We start from the raw sequence: 20,739 nt of genomic DNA, 5'->3' as shown, positions 1-20,739 counted from the left end.
CAACTCTTCTTCTGCGTCCCCCCCCCTCACCTCTCTCTNCTCTCTTTCTGTCATTTTCTTCTGGGTTTCTGTCTGTAGTGTGTCCACAGTGTCATTTTGAAGTCAGAGCCGCATGTGGAGACCACACCGGCACTTTCATTACTGAGCAGAGGCAGACAGGGGGGTGCTAAAAAAGAAAAAGAAAGAAACAACTAAAAGAAAAGAAAAAAAAAGAAAAGAAAGAGCGCTGCTTTAATAACCCCACATGGGCAGAACACTTAGTACCCTGCTGGATCCGAGATAAGACGGCTCGGCGCGTTTTTCTTTTTCCTTTTCTTTTCAATACAGAGAAGGGAAAAACAAACAACAAACCCTTAAAACATCACCGAGCGAGTGAATTTCCAGCTGAGTCGGTGGAGAGACATTTACACACGCGGACCTCAAGACAATGTAAGTCCTCTTTTTGTCACCATTGAACTCTTCGCGACTTCATAATTGAGTTAATGAACGCATTACCGGCTTTCTGCGCTCATGAGATAAACGGAACTTGTTGTTCGCTGTCTGTCCAAATCATCTGCCTGTTTTTTTTTGTTTTTGTTTCGGAGTCCGTTTGGGTGTTTATAGACAAGAAATGATAATAGGAAAAAAAAAAAAAAAAGTGAGGATGGGTGTTGGATCTGTGGTCCCAGAAGAGGCGGATGAGAACATCCAGAGGGCTTAGGTGTCTCCTCATAAATTACAGCTTCCGTGGCTCCACTTCTGAGAATTACAACTTCAACTTCACTCTCTGTGCTGATTCATTTCGACCAGGTTGCACATTACAGGGCACAAAGGCAGCTTGCGAGCAACACTGAATGTTCAGATTTAGAACCTGGATTTAAAAAAAGAAAACAGAAAAAGAAAAAGGCAAAGGTGTCGCTCCTGAAAGTGTTCACCTTTCTATCCTGAAAGGCTTCAAGGATTGATGAGTGCTTTGCTCTTTTTATTTTGTATTTTTTTGGAACTTTTTTAAAAGAAGAAGGAAGAAGAAGAAAAAAAAGTTCAGTTTTGTGCATCAAAAGTGCCAGAGGAACAAATAGCTTCCTCTATATAAGAGCATTTCCAAAGATGAAAGTGATGCCCGGTGAGTTCACCAGGCTGACAGGTTATTAAAGAACAAGCCTTTCGTGTGTTGTCACAGACAGTGTGTCCCCACTTGTTAGGTATGAATCAGCAGAGGAGTACGGATGTGAAACAGAATGTACAGATACGCTGTGTGCGTCTCTGAATGTGGTCTTTGGCTCATTGTGTTCTGTTCCTGCATTCCTCCGCAGGGTATCTTAGTTTTTGGTACATGGAGCCTACATGCCATCTTATCTGTGTTTTGTAACGATTCACACCCTGTCTTCCCCTCCTTTTTTTTCTTTCTTCTCTTCAGTGTCACAGCTGTAAATGTTTCATACATCCACCCAAAAAGCTCAAACTGATGAGATTAGTAACTTTTTTTTCCTCTTATTTCTGATCATCAGTGAGGAGAATAAGTCAGAGCACTTGTTTTAGCCCAGTTTGAGTCGTGCGGTGCGGATCCAAAATTTAGGGCTAAATTCAGCAAGTAATAATTAAAAAAAACTGGGTTTTCTTTATGTTTTGGTCCAAAAAATTGCAGCTGCCTCCTTCGTAAGGGGGTCTAAGATTGGTGAACGCCGTCAGGCTTTGCCAGCGGGGAACTGTGAATAGAAGGAACATTGTGTTCAGACACACACACATTCGTGAGTTACATCTAAAATGACATCCGTGAAATTTAAAAGACACGAAGGCTGATGGACGAACACTTTGTCCTGTTTGATGTTCTGATTGGGAAAGCCGCTTTTGTTTTCTTCTGTGTTTTCGAGAGAAGCACAGACGTGGAGATGCAGGGCAGAACCGGCGCCAAGGAGACAGATCTTTGTGGTCTCGACCTGTGGGCTGCAGGTACATGGAAGGTGCCGTGGCTCATCGTTTAGAGGAATCAGTTCGGATCCATTGCCTGATCAGTATTCAGGACACGGGGATGTGTTGCTCATGAGCTAAGAGCCGGTGCTTAATATTTATATATTTATTTGCACGCTCGTCTCCATAGAAAAACATCTATTTGCTCGTTCACGGTCCCTGGGATGGACCCGCCAGATGAAACTAATGGAAAAACCCACAATTGTGATGCAACAAGCGAGAGCTGCTGTGCCTCTTTGTTGCAGAAACTGGACGTTGGGCAAAGATTTTAGTTCCAAAAAAAACCCCTCTTTGCACAAATGTTACGTGGCCACGAAGCTGCTACCCGATCTCCCTGTTCCTCACGTTACTCCCTGCAGGCTTTTTATCCAAGACTTCACTTTGGTCATCAAATTAAACGTGACTTTGAAGTTGTTTTTTTTTTTTAAATAAAAAAACAGATCAGCAAACGTCATCAAAGTGCCTAGACTTGATTTAGACTAGAGGTGTCCTGATAAAAACTGTTGCCTGCGATAAGATATCCTCTTATCTGCGTTTATACAACTTGTCTTCTAAACATACGCACACACACACACAAATCATTATATGAGTCCCTTTTGTGTAGTTCAGGACTCATAAAAAACCCAAGAATCCAAGAACTGAGTGTTTAAGTAATCAAAAGTTGCATATTTTTTGTGTCTAATGGTTTCATTTGATCTTGCCTCCTTTGTTTGCCAGATTGAAAAAAACACAAAGTTCTTGTCTTGTCTTTTCAGCTTTTCAGAATCTTCTTTTCAGGAAAGAAAAACAACAACAACTTCAAAAAAAGAAACTTAATTACTTCATAAACTCGGAAAATTCACTCTGCGTCTGATGATGAGCCTCTATGGGCCTTTTGTTCAAGTTTTCAAAGGGAGCATTCTTTAATGTTTACAGTCTTTAAAAAAAACCCCAAAGAAGAAAAAAACCCAAAACACAGAGTTATTGGTTGTAAATGTAACCCGTTAATAGAGTCTCATTCATCCAGGCAGGCTGAACTTCTGTCGTAACAGACCTTAGAAGCGAGGGGAGGGAGGGAGAGTGAGTTGCATGTGAGTTCAGCTTGTGTGAACGCAGCAGCTCAAAAAAAAAAGCCCAGTAGGTTTTATTTAAACGCTTAGCGGTGTGTCATGTGTTTTTCTGTTTGTTGCCTTTCATTTTTTGACCTAACCGCAGCAATGTGGTCAAAAACAGCTGCCAGACGAGTGTCAGTGTCTCACCTGCTGCTTGTGAGTCCAATTGTCCAACGGTGTTTGCCAACAGGCGTTTTCGTCATCTTCACTCGAGGTAATTGTTTCAGGGGTAACTTTTAGTTGAGTGCAGAACGGCACAAATAGACATCGAGTGAATCAGTCAGCATTTAGAGGCTTTAAAAGTAACATGTTGTTCCAGTTTTTATTGCTCTGGCAAAGCTTCCGTTGATTTATTTATTTTCTTCCTGCATTGGGTGTGTGAGACGTTGGCAGCAGACTCCACTCGTCTGTCAGGCCACATACTGAACATTTTTGGTGCGTAAATGTTTCCTTAAAATTAACTGTCGAACCCTCTCACGTATAAGATTTAATGCAGGAAGTGTCTGTGTGCCGCTGCCTGTGTTCACACTCACTCTTACCTTTTGAGAAGTTTTCTTTTTTAAAGTGGCAAAACATACAAGCTTATAAGACTGAAACGTGTTACACTTTGTTAAAAAGTTTAGCCTTTTTGTGTAAAAACACACCTTAAAAGGCATGCAGTTAATAGATTTAAATCTTCAGTACACGTTAAGTATCAAGTCTGCTTTCTTTATTTTTTTACCTGTCATTATAAAAAAACTGCAGCCTACAGCTTTTTACGTACAGTTTAAATTTCCTTGTCAAATAAATAATTAAGTTAAAGTTTTATCTTTATCAGAGGGTTTGTGCTTTATTTACACGGTACTTCTCAAACACAACTGAACCTAAAAACGGATCAAAATCGGGACAAAAAACCATACAGATGTCACATTAATCCACATTAGGATAACATGTAAAAACAACCTAAAAAACAGCTGGTTTTGTTGTTGATGTAGTTAAATAAAACGTAGCCTGACGCAGCCACGATTAAAATGTTTTTAAATTCAATGTCACACGCTCGTCGTAACTTATAAAATGCAGTAGAGACAATTTTAAGACCATATTTTTTGGCGATTAAATGATTACTAAAAATGCGGAGCAGTGCACTTTTAGTTCTAATAAAAGCGCATTTTAAAGCTAAAAGTAAAAAGTTAAAAATGTCCAAACACTTACGTGTCAAAAATAAAATACTTATTAGCCTCTAGTGATACAGACAGATACAGCGGTGTGTGTGTGTGTGTGTGCTGTTCATTCTGGCCACATTTACCAGGAGCAAAAGCTGAAGTTAGAAAAAAATAGTTAAAATCAGGTTTTAAATTTGTCCATCGAGTCAATCAGATAAATCCCCCTGCAGATCGAGTGGTAAGAGTGTAGAAAAAGGCTAAAAATAATCAGGTTTTAATCAATGCTTGCCCGTTTGTAAGGCTGGACGTTGAACCTTTGTGCTGCACGCTTCATACAAATAGCAAATATTTACACTACAGCTGACATCACACATGAGGTCAGTATTACAGCTTTATCCTGTGGAATATGTCTCAGAATAACATTTAGCTTTGCTTTATTGTGGCTTTCTGCTGAATAAAAGAAGACCTTAAATAATGGATTGAACTATTTACATTATTCTTGTGATCATTATGAAAAACCATGCAATAATTAGGATGACAACCGACGCTACTTGGATGAAAAATGTTTATTTATTTGCCAAATCTTTCAAATAGATGAAGGAAAAGCAGAAAAGAGACACCATATGAGCTGTATTACTTCCTCCTCAGACAAAAAAAAGCAAAAAAACGCCAAACTGTAGGCAGCCGCAACCTCTGATAAGATGCTTTATCAGCCTATTGATCAATTTCAAGAACACTTGGCTTTGTGATGGCGCAGCTTTTATAAGCACAACGCGTGAGCGTGCGGTCAGACCCACGCGGATGATGCTGTCAGAAAGAAGACCTCAGATTCTCTTAAAATGAGCAGAGGAGACGTCTGAACGTGCCTCTGCTGCTCTGCAGGTTTATTTTAACGCCGGAGAAACAATCACACGTCGTTCTGGGTTTGCTGGCAAGCCTGGAGTGAAAGTATTGACCGTACTTCAGCTCTGTGAGTCCAGGAGGAAAGAAAGCAACATGTACGCACACTCGCAGTTATGTAATCGCTTAATTTGTGCAGGAATCAGGGCGATGTGTTACAGCTGTGCTTCTCATACAGTGGCGATCAATGCAAATGGGGCTTTTCCAATGAAACTTTAAATGCTTTTCCAGTGCAGCGCATAGATTTTGAACACGTCTCTCTAATAGCTGCAAGTTATGTAATGTAAAGGAAAAAAACTAACTTTTATTCATAGCAATATCTGTAGAGGCATTTAAAGCTTTCAAGCCCTGTTCCATAAAATGAATTCATGCTGTGTGTCAGTTCTTGTGATGTAAAGGAAGAACACGAGGAGGTTTATTCAGCAGTGCTCAGACCTGTGTGTTTGTTTGCATCTCTTCCAGTGTTATCGTGTGATGTGTATATAGAGCAGAAATGACCACGGATCCGTTTTTACCAATGGACGACCATTCAGCAGCTGTGTTTACTGCAAAGGGCATCGATGTGACACCAAATAAAGACCAAGGAGTTATCAAGGTGATTCTCGTCATTGCTTCGTTTTTTTTTTTCTTTACCTCTGTCGTTCCCTTCGAGGTCTCGCAGTTGCTTCTGTGTTGTTTCTGTGTTCGGCGTCTTTGCTAAGTGGACAGGCTTTTGTCTGCGTGCAGGTCGTGAAGCGTCAGGGACTCGATGGGGACTGCCCGATGATCGGGGACAGAGTCACCGTACACTACACTGGAAAACTGGTCACTGGGAAGAAATTCGACTGCAGTCGGGAGCGCGAAGAGCCGTTTTGCTTCAATGTGGGCAAAGGTGAGCACCTTTAGACATCACATTTTCTTTGTGTTAGAAAAGTTTAATCTTTATATTGTTCACTCACTGTCACACTGAGACAACTGGTTTGTTTGTTCCATATTAATCTACAGGGCACAGTAAAATTAGGCTGATGTTAGGTATGGAAACAATAAAAGAGGAACACAAAGTCCATCTATTAGCTTTAAATGTATAAAAGCACTAAAAGTGATTTGTGGATTTCTTTAGAAGCTTTGAGTTAGAAAAAAATAGAAAAGTTTGATGTGAAGAAGTTGTCTCTTAATGAAAATAAAAGAAAATTTATGTTGTTTGGTGGTGTTGGGGGCAATTTGGACTATTAAATTAAATAGAACTGAGATTAGAAATGTTTATGAAACTGCACTTTTAATTGTGATTATAGATCATAAACTCAAATATAGCTTATATTAAAAAGAAGTTATCTCAATCATCTAAATCTTTCAGTATTTTGTAGAGTTGGAGAATTCCTGGATGTGAAATGTTTGCATACTGCTCTTTTGTAAGGACTTATATGTTATATTGTGTTGAAAGTTGGGGAAATGCATATAAAACAAATCTAAACCCAATAAAAATACTCCAGAAAAGAGCGATCAGAATAATAAATAAAGCTTTTTATAACGAACGTCTTTATATGCCCCAGATCTTTAATATTTACAGATACTGCGGTTCTAAAAACAATGGAAATAATTTCTCTTGTCGCAAACAGCAGCCTTCCTTGTTCAATTTAATTCAGAGGAGAACTTTCATATATATAATTTACAAGGGTTATTATTTGAAAGTTGTCCAGTTTGAACCAGATTTTCTCTCTTTTTATTTTTCTGTTCTCTTCTTTTTCCTTTCAGGTTTGTAGTGATCGATGACTCTCATTTTAAAGATACATTTTAAATTGTTGGATGTAAATAAGCTTCAGCCCATTTGCAATCACTCTTTGTCCTCTCACAGGACAAGTCCTCAAGGCGTGGGACATCGGCGTGTTGTCCATGCGGAAGGGCGAGGTGTCCATGCTGCTCTGTAAGCCAGAATACGCTTACGGATCTGCTGGGAATCCCGACAGAATTCCTCCCAACTCGTCAGTGGTGTTTGAAGTAGGTGCGCCCCGTCAGTGTTAGTGCATGAACCGCACGTTAGTCTGAGGGACTCTGCTTGTGTTGAATCATGTCTCATTTGTCTGAAGATGAAGCTGTCTGACTATAAAATGAGGAATTCTGACGACTTTAATCCCTTCTTCACTACAAAATTGCCAGTTATGCCTGAGTTCCACTCATTCCTGACATTCCTCTCTGTCTCTCGGGGATAATTGTAAAAGTATCAAGAAAAAAAACCCCAAAAAACTAATGATGCACATCCAATTTCTCAGCAAACCTTTTCCAGTAGACATGATTTAAACACCCTAAATGAGTCTCACTTGTTTTTAGTTGTTGAATTTTTATCCACCTCCTACATGCGCTAAAGCACCACACACTCATTTCTGTAAAGTCTTTGTTTTGCGCCTCAGATCTGGCTTTTTTAAAGAAGAGGTTTGACGTTTCCTCCCCTCCCAACACAGATGGAGCTGATTAACTTCGAAGGAGAGATACTTACAGACGACAGCGGCATCATACGGAGAATAAAGGTCAAAGGGGACGGTTACAGCAATCCCAACGATGGAGCGGTCGTCGATGGTACAAACAATAACTCTTCTTGAGAGAACTACTGACATTTTTTGCCAGTTCGGAAGAAAACAGTAAAACCAGAGCTTACGTTGCGTCGTGTGTCCCACAGTACACCTGGAGGGACGCTGCGGGGACAGGCTGTTCGACTGCCGGGACGTTAGCTTTGTTGTTGGTCAAGGCGAAGACAAAGGCATTCCTCTGGGGGTGGACCGAGCCATGGACAAGATGCAGCGAGGAGAGTGCTGTTTACTTTACTTAACACCAAAGTAAGTTGCTCACAAATCTTTAAAAAAAAAAGAAAAAAAAAGCCAAATATCTGTTCTGCTCTCGGCGTCCTTCTCACGAGTCATTCTGTAGTTTTGCTCTAAATAATGTGAGATTTCTGTCATGATAATTTCAATTAGTTTTAACATTTACAAATAGTTTCCGTGGCGCTTTTACTGCAGCAGCAAGTGTGCGAATAAACAACGTCTTTAAACAAATTACAGGGACTTCATATCAGAATAAACTCGTTCTCAAAAGAAAAAAAGCAAAAGAAAAATACATTTTCACGTCTAAAAAAATGGATTAGTGTCACAAAACAAGAGGTTAAATGGTCACATATTGCTAAACTGCTGCTTTGTGACGGGTGGTGTGTTCACGATTTATGAGTAAAAAGTAAGAGAAGTAATCTTTTGGGATCTGCTGTAGACAGAAACTTTCCTTCACTACTCGTCCTCTTCAAAGGCAGTTTTTAAACAACATCAGCTTCAATTTTATCCGACAGAAGCAAACAAGCTGTGTTTTTGTCAAGAAATAATTAAAGACAACTTTGGTATTGTCTGATTTCCAGGCCTTCTTCTATGAAACTGCGATACTTTGTGCTGCGGACGAACTGGGTGTTTACACGCGAGATTAAGACGAGACACAGTGTTTGATGAGGATTTGTCACTGAGATTACCTGTACAATATCTCTCACAGCAGTGAAAATGAAATGTCTCGACTGTCTGGGTCACATTATTCTTCTGGGGTATAACCAAAAAAAAACAAGAGGAAGACTTTAAAACAATCCTTAGTTGATTTTCTTCATCACCTAAATGAGAGCCATCGCTGCTAAAATCTGCTTTTTTCTCATTTAGTCGTAAAGCAAAAGGGTTAGTCTCGTGTTGTTCTATAATTTAATCCAAACATGAATTTTGTTTTAAATGTACCCATAAATAGAAACTTTAGAAATTCAGATACGTGGTGCATTTCTCACTTCGTCCTTCAATCTTCTTGCACAGAAACAGTCGGGGAGCTTAAGTGTCAAAGCAGCAAAAAAAGTGAATTAATGATCTCAAAAACCAGAGCAAACTGGACAGGCGCTTCTCAAACTCAGATTACCCAATTAAATTAGCGTTCCTTGAAAGGAAAACGTATCGCCCCCCCCCCCACCTTGCATGCCAAAGTTTTCAACAAAAACCTCATGTAATCTTTCAGCGCTCGCAGGATGTGACGGGGATGACTCTCAGCTGCTGCCACACCAACATTTGGGTCGATATCTGTAAAAATGATGGGATTGTAGCCGTTCTTGTGTTTGCTAAGCTCGGTTAGCTGTGGCAACCGTTTTGAATCGGGTTGACTCCTAAAGTTAATCAGCTGTAGACGTTCATCCAGTGATTACTCTCTGAGAGGTTCATTTAGAATCTGTTTTGTGGTTTGTGAGATATTTTGCTAACAGACAGCACACACACACACAGATTGTCTTCCCTGTCATGACGGTGGGCGATAAATATAAACTTTTCAGAGCCTGAGTCGAATCCCTTCCTGCATCTTTCATCTGTAACGCTGTAATTCCCGTCCATCTGGTTCATGTTAGGTTTCCTGCTTATGAGCAATCCCCTTCTTTGTTTTCAGACTGTCGAAATTAAACGAAACATTCTGGATCTGTTTTACATTAAGATCCTTGGTTTTAAAAAACCTGTGCCATGATGTCACGTCGTTCCTTCTGTAAATTCAGTCCCGTGAAGGAGTGGAAACAGGTAACGTTCGGTTACACGATCAGCTCCCAAGCAGGACTTTAGAGTCTCGTCATTTGTTTGCGGAACGTGACGTAAGTTACTTTGGATTGTCTTTCAGTATTCTTAACAAGTTTGCGCCTTTTACTTTTGTAGGTACGGTTTTGGGAGTGAAGGTAAACCAGAGTACAAAGTCGGACCAGATAAAGATGTTGTATATGAAGTTACTCTCAAAGACTTTAAAAGGGTGAGTTTTGACTTTCTACGGTAAAAATGCAGAAAGTTGTTTATTTTTCCATTTCAGCAGATTAGATGATAAAGTATGCATGTCACATTTAAGCACCTTTTGAGCAAACCTCTAATTTGAGACCTTAAAAACAACAAAAAAAAGTGACTCACTGTCTGCGTTGGTAAATGTTTTTACAACAAGGCTAAAGAATCCTGGGAAATGGACTTGAACGAAAAGCTGGAAATGGCTGCCGGAGTGAAAAGTAAAGGGAATCAGTATTTTAAGGTATAGTTTTTTTGTTTAATTATTTATTTGTTTTCACAATAAATTGTATCCTTTTTATTTCATTTAAAACAAGATTTTAATAGATTTTATCCCATTATTAGGCGGGACGGTACCAGCAGGCGGTCATTCAGTACCAGCGCATCATTTCCTGGCTGGAGTTGGAGTGCGGTTCTGGGATGGAGCAGTATAAGTTGATACAGGACTACGTTTTGACAGCCCACCTTAACTTAGCGCTGTGTTTTCTTCGGCTGAAAGAGTTTTCACAAGTGGTGGACAACTGCAACAAGGTGAGCTGCTGGTGACAGTTTATACCCCTCCTCTTCCTCCTTCAGCTGCTGCTTGTTTGGCTCAAACATTACTTTCCTGTGTGTGTGTGTGTGTGTGTGTGTGTGTGTTTGTTTAAGGTAATTGAACAGGATGAGAGCAACGAGAAGGCTCTGTATCGCCGTGGGAAGGCCCGGCTCTTCCGCAACGAGTACAGCCTGGCCATGACGGACTTTCAGAAAGTACTAGAAGTCAACCCGTCGAACCGAGCAGCTTGGGCTCAGATTTCCAACTGCCAGAGCAAGATGAAGGAACATCAAGAGCAGGAGAAAAAGATCTATGCCAACATGTTCCAGAAGTTTGCAGAGTGGGACTCCAAGGTCTCATTCTTTTTGTCTAAATATAGTGCAGCAGTCACTGTAACCCTTTCCTTTCCTTTCCTTTCCTTTCAAATAAATATGAATTTTGACAAGAATAAATTGTCTACGTACACGCTCACACAGATAAGTACTGTAAAAACATGTGTGTTGAACCTCATGAAAAATGGCCTCTTTTCCTGACGTTTTTTTGACCTCACCTTAGCTTCGGTTTACCTCTGTACCACCTGATCCTTGAAAGCACGCTGCAGAGCTGCATAAAAGACACAAATTTTATGGTACACCGGAGTATAAAAATCAATGATCACCATATCGTTTATGGTTTCTAGGCTGTTTTGAGGAAAGGAAACCAAACATCAAACGTGTTTTACTTGAATTTGCTACAGGTTTCTCTCATTTGCCGACTTGAGCCACACTTGAATTATTTAATTTATTAATATCTTTATTCTTCCACTATGATTTCTCCTATTATTAAACTTATGCAGTCAGTTAAGTGTATTGCTAGGTGCTGAAATATCAAAATTGTAATTTTCTATATTCATTATTTTCGACCAGATTTTGATTATTTTAAATACATACTCATTCTTTTCCTGGAAAGTTTTATTTGGACTTCCTTGTCCTGCCACATCGAGGAGTTATTTTCTTCAGTGTTATACTGACACCTAGTGATTAGGCTTTGTAACTACTCCTTCTGATTTAAAAGAAAAACAGCAAGGAAGCAAGTTTATTATAAATCAAAGTAATTTATTTGAATAAATAGAAAATCTAATATGAGATAGTTTAATGAAATCAACAAACTTATTTGTTTTTGTTGTCTTTGTTGTTGTTTTGCACAGACGGGGAAGTCGAAGAGGAAGGCCCCGATGAACGGCGAACAGAGCAGTAAACGGCGGCGGAAAAGTCAGGACTGTGCGTCATAACAGGAGCGCAGAGGCAGAAACAAGGCGGAGTAAAAGCCTCAAATCCAAACCTCTTCATCCCAAATCCAGTGGACCATAATGTGTGTCTGTGTGTGTGTGTGGGCAAGGACATGAGCAAATAGCATTTCTCTGTCACACGCACCGTTGAACAAGCAGAGCGATCCTCCATGTGAGGGCTAGAACTACGACATCACTGCGTGAAGATTGGTGAACACTTTTTTTTTTTGCCCAAGCTTTTATAAAAAAAAAAAAAATAGCTTCAGTTTTTTTTTTTAACGAAAACACTGATGAATCCCCTTTTCTTTCAGCTGTTCAGCTACTGTGTTGACATGTGCCTCCACACTTTATTTCCAAGACCATGTCTGCTCGTTTTCTGACCTCTGATTTGGTTTTAAGCCTTTTTCAGAGCAGCTGCACGCATCATGTTAGGGATTCAGACTTGAAACTTTGCAAAATTTTGTTATTTTTTTAAAAAGAAAATGTGCAATATGATTTTTTTTATTAAAAGGTATAACCTGTTAGCTCAATGGTGTTTTTGCATAAAAAGAAAAACACAATAATTACATGTTTATGTTTTGCGCAGAACTCAGCCTTGGTTCACGGTGATTGGTTGGTGTGTCGGCACGGAAACGACTGTTCAATCAAGACGTGGGAACTTTGAAAATAAACCGAGAGCTCCCACAAGTTCTTCAAAATAGATGCTTAATATCATCAGACAATAGAAGCAGTCTCAAAAAAGCACAAATTACCAAAATGTAAAGAAAAAGACAAAAATCTGTAATGTCAAAACTGTTGCAAATTTACAATCAACTCATGTGTGACAGCAGCTGTAGAGATTTTAAAAATACAGCTCTGCAGAAGTTACTCCCAGAAAAGAAAACATTACAATCTGAGCACTTTTCTCCCCCCTAAGATTTATCAGACATCGGTCATGCACTAAAATAACTGAATGCATTCACGCTGAAAGCTTCTATTTTGTCTTTTCTCAACCCATCAAACAGTATTACAGGAAAGCCAGTCCTGGTCAAATAAAAAAAGTGACAAACATCTGTGTGTCAATAACAGATGAACTCTGTGAAATGATTACATTTCAAGCTGTTGGCAGCTGCAAAAAAAACCCAACCTCGATAGAATTTTATTTTAAAAAAAGGATACACAAACAGAATATTTGAAAAGAAACTGAGTGTTTGTGCAGCGTGTCAAAGCAGAGCACTGTTCGCTCGCGGCAGAGAGGTTGTAGCGTTGGCCTGGGACTGTTTAGCTTGTTTGGATTTAATCCGTTTCCTCCAGCCATTTTTAAGACATTAGGTGAGTATGGTTTAGGTGTGAGAGTGAGCATAAAAGTTGTTAATGCACCCTTTCTGTTAGCTGGGACAGTCTGCAGCCCCCCCAACACGGAGCGAAGTCTATAAGACATGTCGATTCTAGTTGCTTAATGGATCAATGTTTACGCTTTGGAGCTTTAATGGAGTTAAGGAATCGACGACTGAAACCTTGAACTTCGAAAAAAAAAAAAGCATCTGTGGTTCAGATTTTTTGAAGTGGGGTTCTGTGGAAAGGTTCTGAACAATCAATATCTTACCTGTTGTGGTTTTAGCTCTTTGAACGACCTCAGTTTGGAGAAATAAAGTTTAAATGTCACTGGAATCACGAGCTAGTCCAAGAAAGAAGTGGGCTGCTGACCTCTTAAAACAGCTCCAGTCTCACTCATGTGAACACTGTTTTGTAAGGAGCAAACAGCAGCAGCTGTAGCAGCTGGCTTTAGCAGTCCCTGTGCAGCCAAGTAGAAATATTATAAAACTTCTGCCAGATGAACCCTGTAATGGGATGTAAGTGTTTTTAGAAATCAGTGTTTGGATGAACAGTAGCCTTGGTTTTTTTTTTAGATTAGAGTTTTTTTAAGACAACAGGAATCCACTGTGGTCTTGACCCCGCTCGGACTAGCCACTAGCTCATCAGTCTGGTAAGAAATAAACTTATTTCTCCAAACTGGAGCTGTTCAAAGCGCTATCTACAACAGGTCGATCGCCTCTGCAACCCGACCTCAGAGGACCAGAAGAAAATGGCTAAATGGTTGGACTAAAGGTGTTCATTTTTAGCAACCTTTCCTTAGAACTCCACTTTAAAAGGTCTGAACTATCACCTTAAAATCATTACTGAGCAGGTTAAACACATGCTGCATTATTTCTGTAATTGTATGATGTTAAAAAAGAAACACCAGAAAATGACTTTACATAAACTCCTCCTTTGTTTTGGATGGGGCTAATTCTTGGCAGCACGTGGGAGAGGGACATAAAAACTGCAGTTATGCTTTAAAGTCATCACGAGTTATTTTTCAGCTGTGGTATTGTGATATAATCATGCCTCTGTCCTGAAACTGATGTATCTTTACTTCTCACTCAATCCATTTTGTTCCCTTTTTAAAAAAAAAAAAAAAGAAAAAAAAGTGTGTGTATGTTTCTGAAAAAAAAAAGAAAAAAAAAAAGGCAAAATTGCACTTTGGTGACTGTCGAACCAACACTGTCATCTTTACATGTGATGTCCAGACAAAGTCCGGACAATAAATTTAAAATGTTTTATAAACATTGGCTGGTTCAAAATGAAAACCTTAGCTGTCTTAACTATTTTGTGTAAAAAAAAAAAGAAAAAAAAAAAGCAAAAAGAAAGAAACTTGCAGTGACAACATTGTGTTTGTGTGTTAGTATGTATTGTTGTATGTGGGTAAGTTTTTTAAACAGCTTCTTGCTAAATGTTTTCAAGTGTCGCTGCCTCTGAATATTCAAATATTTTGTATAGTGGAACTCAGCATGAAGTACTTTTTTCTAGCCATTTTAAAGTGTATTCAAGAATTTACAGACTGTCTTACCCACCTGTCATCTGCAACACAAAGTAAAATATTTCCTCTTAGATTCTTATTCATCATTTTGTTAAACTTACAATAATAGAAACAAAAATCCCCAGCGTAACTTAGGTAAACCGCAGCTGGGTAAACTGCACTGTGTTCGATGTAAAATTGGATTAATCTAAAAAATATATATTTTTTTTATCATGAAATATGTTTACATAGACGGAGAAGATCATTGTTCTGTAAAGAAATGATCCATGTTTTAAACCGGCATTTTATGCAAAAGAAATATTTTCTGACAAACATTAAATATGATCCTTTTGTCCATGTTGTCTTTACATTCACACACACCCACACACACACACACCTGGTGCTGACTAACTAACAAAGCAATAATTTGAATGTGTGGAAACTATAACTTAAAGCTTCTAAATCTGATAAAGCTGAAATGTTTTTCTTGTTTGTTTTTTTTTTAATAAAAACTCATTTTTATGAGCTTTGTTCTACTTTTCAACACTCTGATTGGATGAGATACAACTACAGAAATAGTCAAACTTCTCTTTAAGTATCATGAAAGAGAATTAAAGCTAATAATTTATTGTCACACTGAGAGACACTGAAAGCTATAATAATCTTTTATTCCCACAATCAGAACATTTTTATGAAAACTGAGCAGTTACTCCTTTTTTTGACCACTAGAGGGAAGCAGAAACAAACTTTTTCTTTATGACTTATTTGGGAAAATTAAATGATGCCTAATATTTTCGTTAAAGGTTAGATACATAATAGGGAAATTTCAAGTTATTTCTCAGCAAAATACTTAAGCATTCACTAGCGTGATGAAAAATTCATCCGTTTTCAGCTGTAAAATAAACCAGATCATCTTAAAAGTGAGTCATTGGATGTTTATGAATGAATAAATTCTTGAACTTAGAAATAAAAGCTGAGAAAAAAGTATATTTTGCAAAGTATTTAAAAAAAATAGTTCAGCAAAAGCATCAGTTTATAAAAAAAGTTAGAGGTTTCAGTAACTGTTGTTAAGACTCCTAAAACAGCTTCTAAATGCAGTTTGTAATGAAAGTGTTTTTCCAGCTATTGCTTTTGAGTTTAATAATAAATTCCGAACTTTGACTGAAAATCCTTCGAGGGCTTCAGAATGGACTCCAGAAAGGTGGAGAAACTCCATTTGCTGGAAAGGATCAACTGGTGGCAACAGTGTTTTAGGCTACAATAAACAGATCTCCTCTTACGAATTTAAGTCTCAGCACGACTGCCAAAAATAGAAAAGATTTCTGCTCACAAATCAGCTCAGATTTAATTGTTGGGCTTTTAGGAACAAATAATAAACTTTCTCACCAATAAAAGTCTGCAAAGTATCTGTAATACGATTCATTTTGAGGTGCTGATTAATTCGCTCCATGTAGTTAGTGAGTGTGAAACAGGGAGACATCATTTCTGACAGGAAAATAACACACACACACACAGCAGCTGTAATTTATGCACAGTTTTTAATGACAGACTCAATCTTTAATGATCAGTAACACAAGCAGTTCAGAAAACTCTGTGCATGTCTGTTTGCCTCTGATGTGTTTAACTGCGGCAGTGAATCATATGAAAAGGAAGCGTTTCACTTTTAACACAAACTCCCACAGTTTCTGTTACGGATGTTAATAACACTGAAATTAAAAACACGAAACATAAATCAGCAATTGATCCCTAATGTCAGAAAATGACATAATACAATCATCACTGGGTATGCAGACAAACACTGCCTCCGACTACGATGAGAAAATTAACACAATGTGATAAAAACAGTCGTCTGCAAATCTGATGCATGAGACTTCTGAGTAAAACATGAATTATATTAGGAGTTAGAGTACAGGAAAACATTTAAATCATTGTCAGAAATAATCTGTAATGATTGCGGCTCTTCGAGCGAACAGGTTTCCATGAATATTATCAACACTTAAAGATCACGAGCAGCTTGACCAAACAGGCGACAGGATCCCAACCAGGAGAGTTTGACCAAATTTCAAACAGGACGTGTTTCAAATCTTGTTTTAAAGTAGCTTATGTAACAACACAGGTCGGTTTGTGATAATACATGTATAAAAACGTAATATTTGCAGTTTAATGGCACTTTTACAACAGGTGGTTTTACGTTCTACTCCATCTGCGCAGCACAGAACAACACAAGGCAACTTTGTGACGTTACATCGGAATAAAAACACATCCTTTTCTTGCCCTTTGTTAGAAAAAATAATAATACTTCATACAAACTTTTAAAAGGTACACAAATCTTAGCGTCTATGTTTAAAAACACACTCAGTTTCTGTTGTAACAACAGGTACATTGTAAATTTTATTCATCACACATTACAGAAAATATTTAATATTACGGCCACACAACGGGAACACACAAGTGTTGATTTGTTTCTGCAGACTGACACAAGTTGTGTGTTTTCTGTCACAACTTTAATGCTTCATCCTTCATACTGAGGTTCGGTTTGTGCTTTCGTGTTTGGTCTTTTTATGTGCAGATGGGACGCGGTTCGTCTTTACAAACATGGAATAAAAAAATTCATTTCCAGCATGTGGTTGATGATAAAGGGGGTTATTGTAAGGCAAGCTGTGATGTTTTCTTAAAATTAACCATCACATTTAGAAATCTAACTGATGAGAAAGCGAGAAGCTCTGGCTCAGCTGGTCGGTGAACTCAGGTTTCTTACATGACAGTCATGCAAAAACTTCCCATCCCACATTTAAACTTTCCTGTTCAGTCTTGACAGTATTAGTTTATGTCAGCACAGTTCATGGCCCTTGGACCTGTGATCCACGGTCTACCTCATTCAGACCCTGAACATGTTGGGTCTGGTTCCTCATGCAGGGTTTGCACATTTTCTGTATCAACTCACTGAGCAGTTGAGAAATTTTCATTCCAGCTTTTGAAGCTGTATTTGACTGACAGTCACGTGATTAAATCTAAATAATAATAATAATAAAAAAGATTGTGGGATCAAAAGCTCAGTTCAATCGCTTTATAAAGTGCCAGTTAACAAGATAAGTGATCTTAGGAAAAACAACAACAACAACAACAAACAAAATTAAAGACCGAGCATCCCTTGAAGGAATGCACATCGCCCGCCACCTTTCATCTCAAACTAAGATCGTTTTGTGATGAAAAATGTTAAAAAGTTATTGCCACTTTGGTCAAACCTTGAAGTTGCTGTAAGGAACAATCTCATGTGATATCGAGCGATCTGTCAGGAAGTGTTAATTCTCAGAGTATGTGTTGAGGATGACTCTCAGCTACTTCCACCTCACATTTTAGCTCCATGCCTGTACAGCTGACTGAGTTCAAGCTGTTTTTGTGTTGGCTAAGACTGCTAAGTTGTGGTGGCCATTTTTAAAGTGTGACTCCAACAGTTAATCAGTCTTAGATGTACATTTATTGACTAGTTTCTGAGAATTTAATTAAAATATGGCCAGTAGTTCATGAGATATTAACGCTGAGGTGTTAAACAAAGATCGATCAAATCGTGCTCAGAGTATTTGTTAGGGATCAGTCTCAGCTACTACCGCACAGGATTTGAGCTCAATATCTGTAAAAGTGAGTTTTAGGTAATTGTGTGTTTTGTAATGTTAAATAGCTGCGGCGGCCATGTTGAATTAAGTTGACTCCAAAGATGAATTTCTGAGAGATTCATTAAAATCCATCCGGTGGTTCATGAGATGTTTGGGTAACAAACACACACAAACATGGGAAAAATGGGAAAAATCGCCCCTTCACCTTAAAGCAGAGAGAGAGATTATAAACAAAATAGTCCTGTTCAATAAAAAATAATCCAGTTTAACAAAATACCTTTCAGCGTAACAATATTTATAATGTGACTTTTTTTTGTCTAGTTAAAGAAGCCATTGATATAAAGTCTTTCAGCTTAATTTAGTTTCCCATTGAAAATACTGATTTTAACTAAAAAAAAAATCAATAAAAATATCGCAAAAAAATATGAAGCGCAATGTTTGCTAACCAGTTCAGGTTGTACAGAACCATTAACAAGAAAGAAAAATAGTTTAAATAAACGTTATTTGTATGAATGTCTTGTTGATTGAAGACATTAAAGCCTTTTTAGAAAAAAAAACCCAATTGAAATCAGTCAAACTGATCCATCTGTTATCAGCTGATGATTGGAGTCTTACACACGATTATCCTTAAAGTTTTAGGGATTAGGAGGTACGTCTTCAGACAGACAGCAGAACTTCAGGATGGAGGATCGTTCCTCACACATCCTCCTTCAGGAAGGATTCACTTCATCGCATCGTGTTATGAAGGCAGGCTGAGAAGTTCAAGCGCTTTCTTTTCTGACTTGGTTAAAGGAAGGTCTTCAGATGGCGTGCACAGAACTGAGATCCTCTATAACAAAAGGGGAATGGTTTAGCGTGATTCAAAACACAATTTTTTGCAGATCTGTGCCAGTGACGGGGTAACCGGTTACCTGCCGCAGCGTTCCAGGAGTCGTGCACAGATTGTACAGCATCCAGACGGGAACCATGATGGTTGAAGAAAGGGTGAAGTACCAGCCAAGAGCGTAACCCCACCATGGATACTCGATGGTGTTGTTGAACTTCAGCGGAGTGTGCTTCACCAAAGAGAAAATAAATGTTCCCTGGAAATAATCAGGTAAAAACAATCTTCAATACACCAGTTCGACTTTGAAAATTGATTTAATTATAATAAATACAAAATCAATAATGATAATAAATGCTGATTCATTCGGCATTCTTACTACTGCTTCCTGTTTTTTTTATTGATTTTTCCATACGTTTTCTGATCACTCCTGCATCTTTGGGCTATTTTAGCCATTCATGTATTAAAATGTTCAGCTCATCCAGATGAGTGCTATGACTTTTGTTTTTTGTAGCTTTTATAGTTTCTAAAGTATTTAAAATTTTAAATTATTGTAAAATATTTTCCTCATAGAAATACATTGAAATCTCTTCAGTTCCTTCAACACATTGACTCTATTTTTGTCTTAATGTTTAGATAGCCTTTTGCTCCTTTTAGCTTTTAGTTAGGCTTTTGCTATTTTTATCTTTTAGCTAGCATTTTGCCAGTCTTAGTTCTTAGTCAGCCTTTTGTAAATTTGTCAGTGTTGTTAGCATCTGTCACCACTGTCCCGCTTTTGTTTCAGACATTTACATATAGCTTGATTGACTTCAATAAGTTCACTTCAAATAAGTTTTATTTTACCAACTACTCACCATGCAAATCACCGGAGTAACATACTTCAAACAGTACTTAATAATGGATAATGGCCTGTATCCAATCATGTCCTCGATGTTGTTATAAAACCGTTCAGCTCCTGTGAACGAATGGAAACAGACATTAAGACAAACTGCATCCATTGTAAAAACGCCACAAATGTTCCTCTTGATAACCGACTCACCGTATACCCATCCGATACACACAGACTGCAGAGTGGCAAAGAGGAGCAAAGTCATCCCGCTGCAGCAGTAGTAGTCAAACAGCTGAAAGATGTACAGTCCGCCCTGCGTGGGAAACAGCAGCGTAGTCACCTTCTCAATGTGTCACAGGGGAAAAGTGAATTTTAGGGTAACTGATAACTTACTTCTGTCGTCATGACAAGACCAGCGAAGAAACTGAAAACACAGACGATCAGAAGGAGGAGTTTACGCCGATGACCGATGTGGAAGAAGCCGGGATACAAGTCAGAAATCGCTGTTACCAGGGCTTCCAGACCTACAAACTGGAAACAGCAACGAAACCTTCAGGTCACATGATATAGACAAAGACTGGAGATTTTCATTTAGCTTCTAGATCTGCATTAAATTCAGAGTAAAAAAAAGGGAGACAGTTTGGTTATTTTTTTTCAGTACTATTACAACAAACTAAAAATATGGATTTTGATCTAAATCAGTGAATTTAAATGTAATCTTCTCAGTAGTCAGTTAACAGAAACAGAATGCAAAGGTAATAAAGTCTGTCATTTTAAACTGTGAAAAGTATGGGGCGCCGTTTGTAAAGGAGCTTGTGCTCAAAATTCATGCCTAAATGTTGTCACATTTAGCTTCAAACACTGTTTAAAAATGTAGTGTTGATTTTCTGATGTCACTTTTTACAACATTTAGCTAGTTACATGTAATTGTTACAGCTACATGCTAAATATAAATCTAAATGCTAAATGTTAAATCTAAATGTTAA

At 38.3% G+C, this 20,739-nt stretch overlaps 2 protein-coding genes across 3 annotated transcripts in view; one reads left to right on the top strand and one right to left on the bottom strand.

Annotated features, from left to right (window-relative positions):
* The first annotated feature begins 66 nt into the window (after positions 1 to 66).
* Positions 67 to 14,327, top strand: fkbp5 (FKBP prolyl isomerase 5). Its single transcript, XM_017408247.3, has 11 exons — positions 67 to 429; positions 5,543 to 5,675; positions 5,807 to 5,951; positions 6,912 to 7,054; positions 7,516 to 7,630; positions 7,731 to 7,887; positions 9,754 to 9,844; positions 10,028 to 10,111; positions 10,213 to 10,398; positions 10,516 to 10,755; positions 11,589 to 14,327. Exons 2-11 carry the CDS (start codon positions 5,574 to 5,576, stop codon positions 11,670 to 11,672), a joined length of 1,347 nt encoding a protein of 448 aa, XP_017263736.1. The 5' UTR covers positions 67 to 429; positions 5,543 to 5,573; the 3' UTR covers positions 11,673 to 14,327.
* Positions 14,328 to 16,006: 1,679 nt separating this feature from the next.
* LOC108231385 (sodium- and chloride-dependent GABA transporter 2) overlaps positions 16,007 to 20,739 on the bottom strand; it is a 16,808-nt gene continuing 12,075 nt past the window's right edge. For both annotated transcript variants that reach the window (XM_017408423.3, XM_017408422.3), the window contains 5 exons: positions 20,147 to 20,284; positions 19,964 to 20,066; positions 19,779 to 19,879; positions 19,013 to 19,183; positions 16,007 to 18,930 (listed from right to left, as the gene is read on the bottom strand). In XM_017408423.3, coding sequence (XP_017263912.1) covers positions 18,841 to 18,930; positions 19,013 to 19,183; positions 19,779 to 19,879; positions 19,964 to 20,066; positions 20,147 to 20,284 — 603 coding nt within the window. In that variant the 3' untranslated portion in view covers positions 16,007 to 18,840. The remainder of the gene's footprint in view (positions 18,931 to 19,012; positions 19,184 to 19,778; positions 19,880 to 19,963; positions 20,067 to 20,146; positions 20,285 to 20,739) is intronic.

This window comes from Kryptolebias marmoratus, linkage group LG4, assembly GCF_001649575.2.
Source record: "Kryptolebias marmoratus isolate JLee-2015 linkage group LG4, ASM164957v2, whole genome shotgun sequence".
NCBI classification, from domain to species: Eukaryota; Metazoa; Chordata; class Actinopteri; order Cyprinodontiformes; family Rivulidae; genus Kryptolebias; species Kryptolebias marmoratus.
Note: the sequence above shows the minus strand (reverse complement) of the source record. Positions and strands in the feature narration are given on the sequence as shown.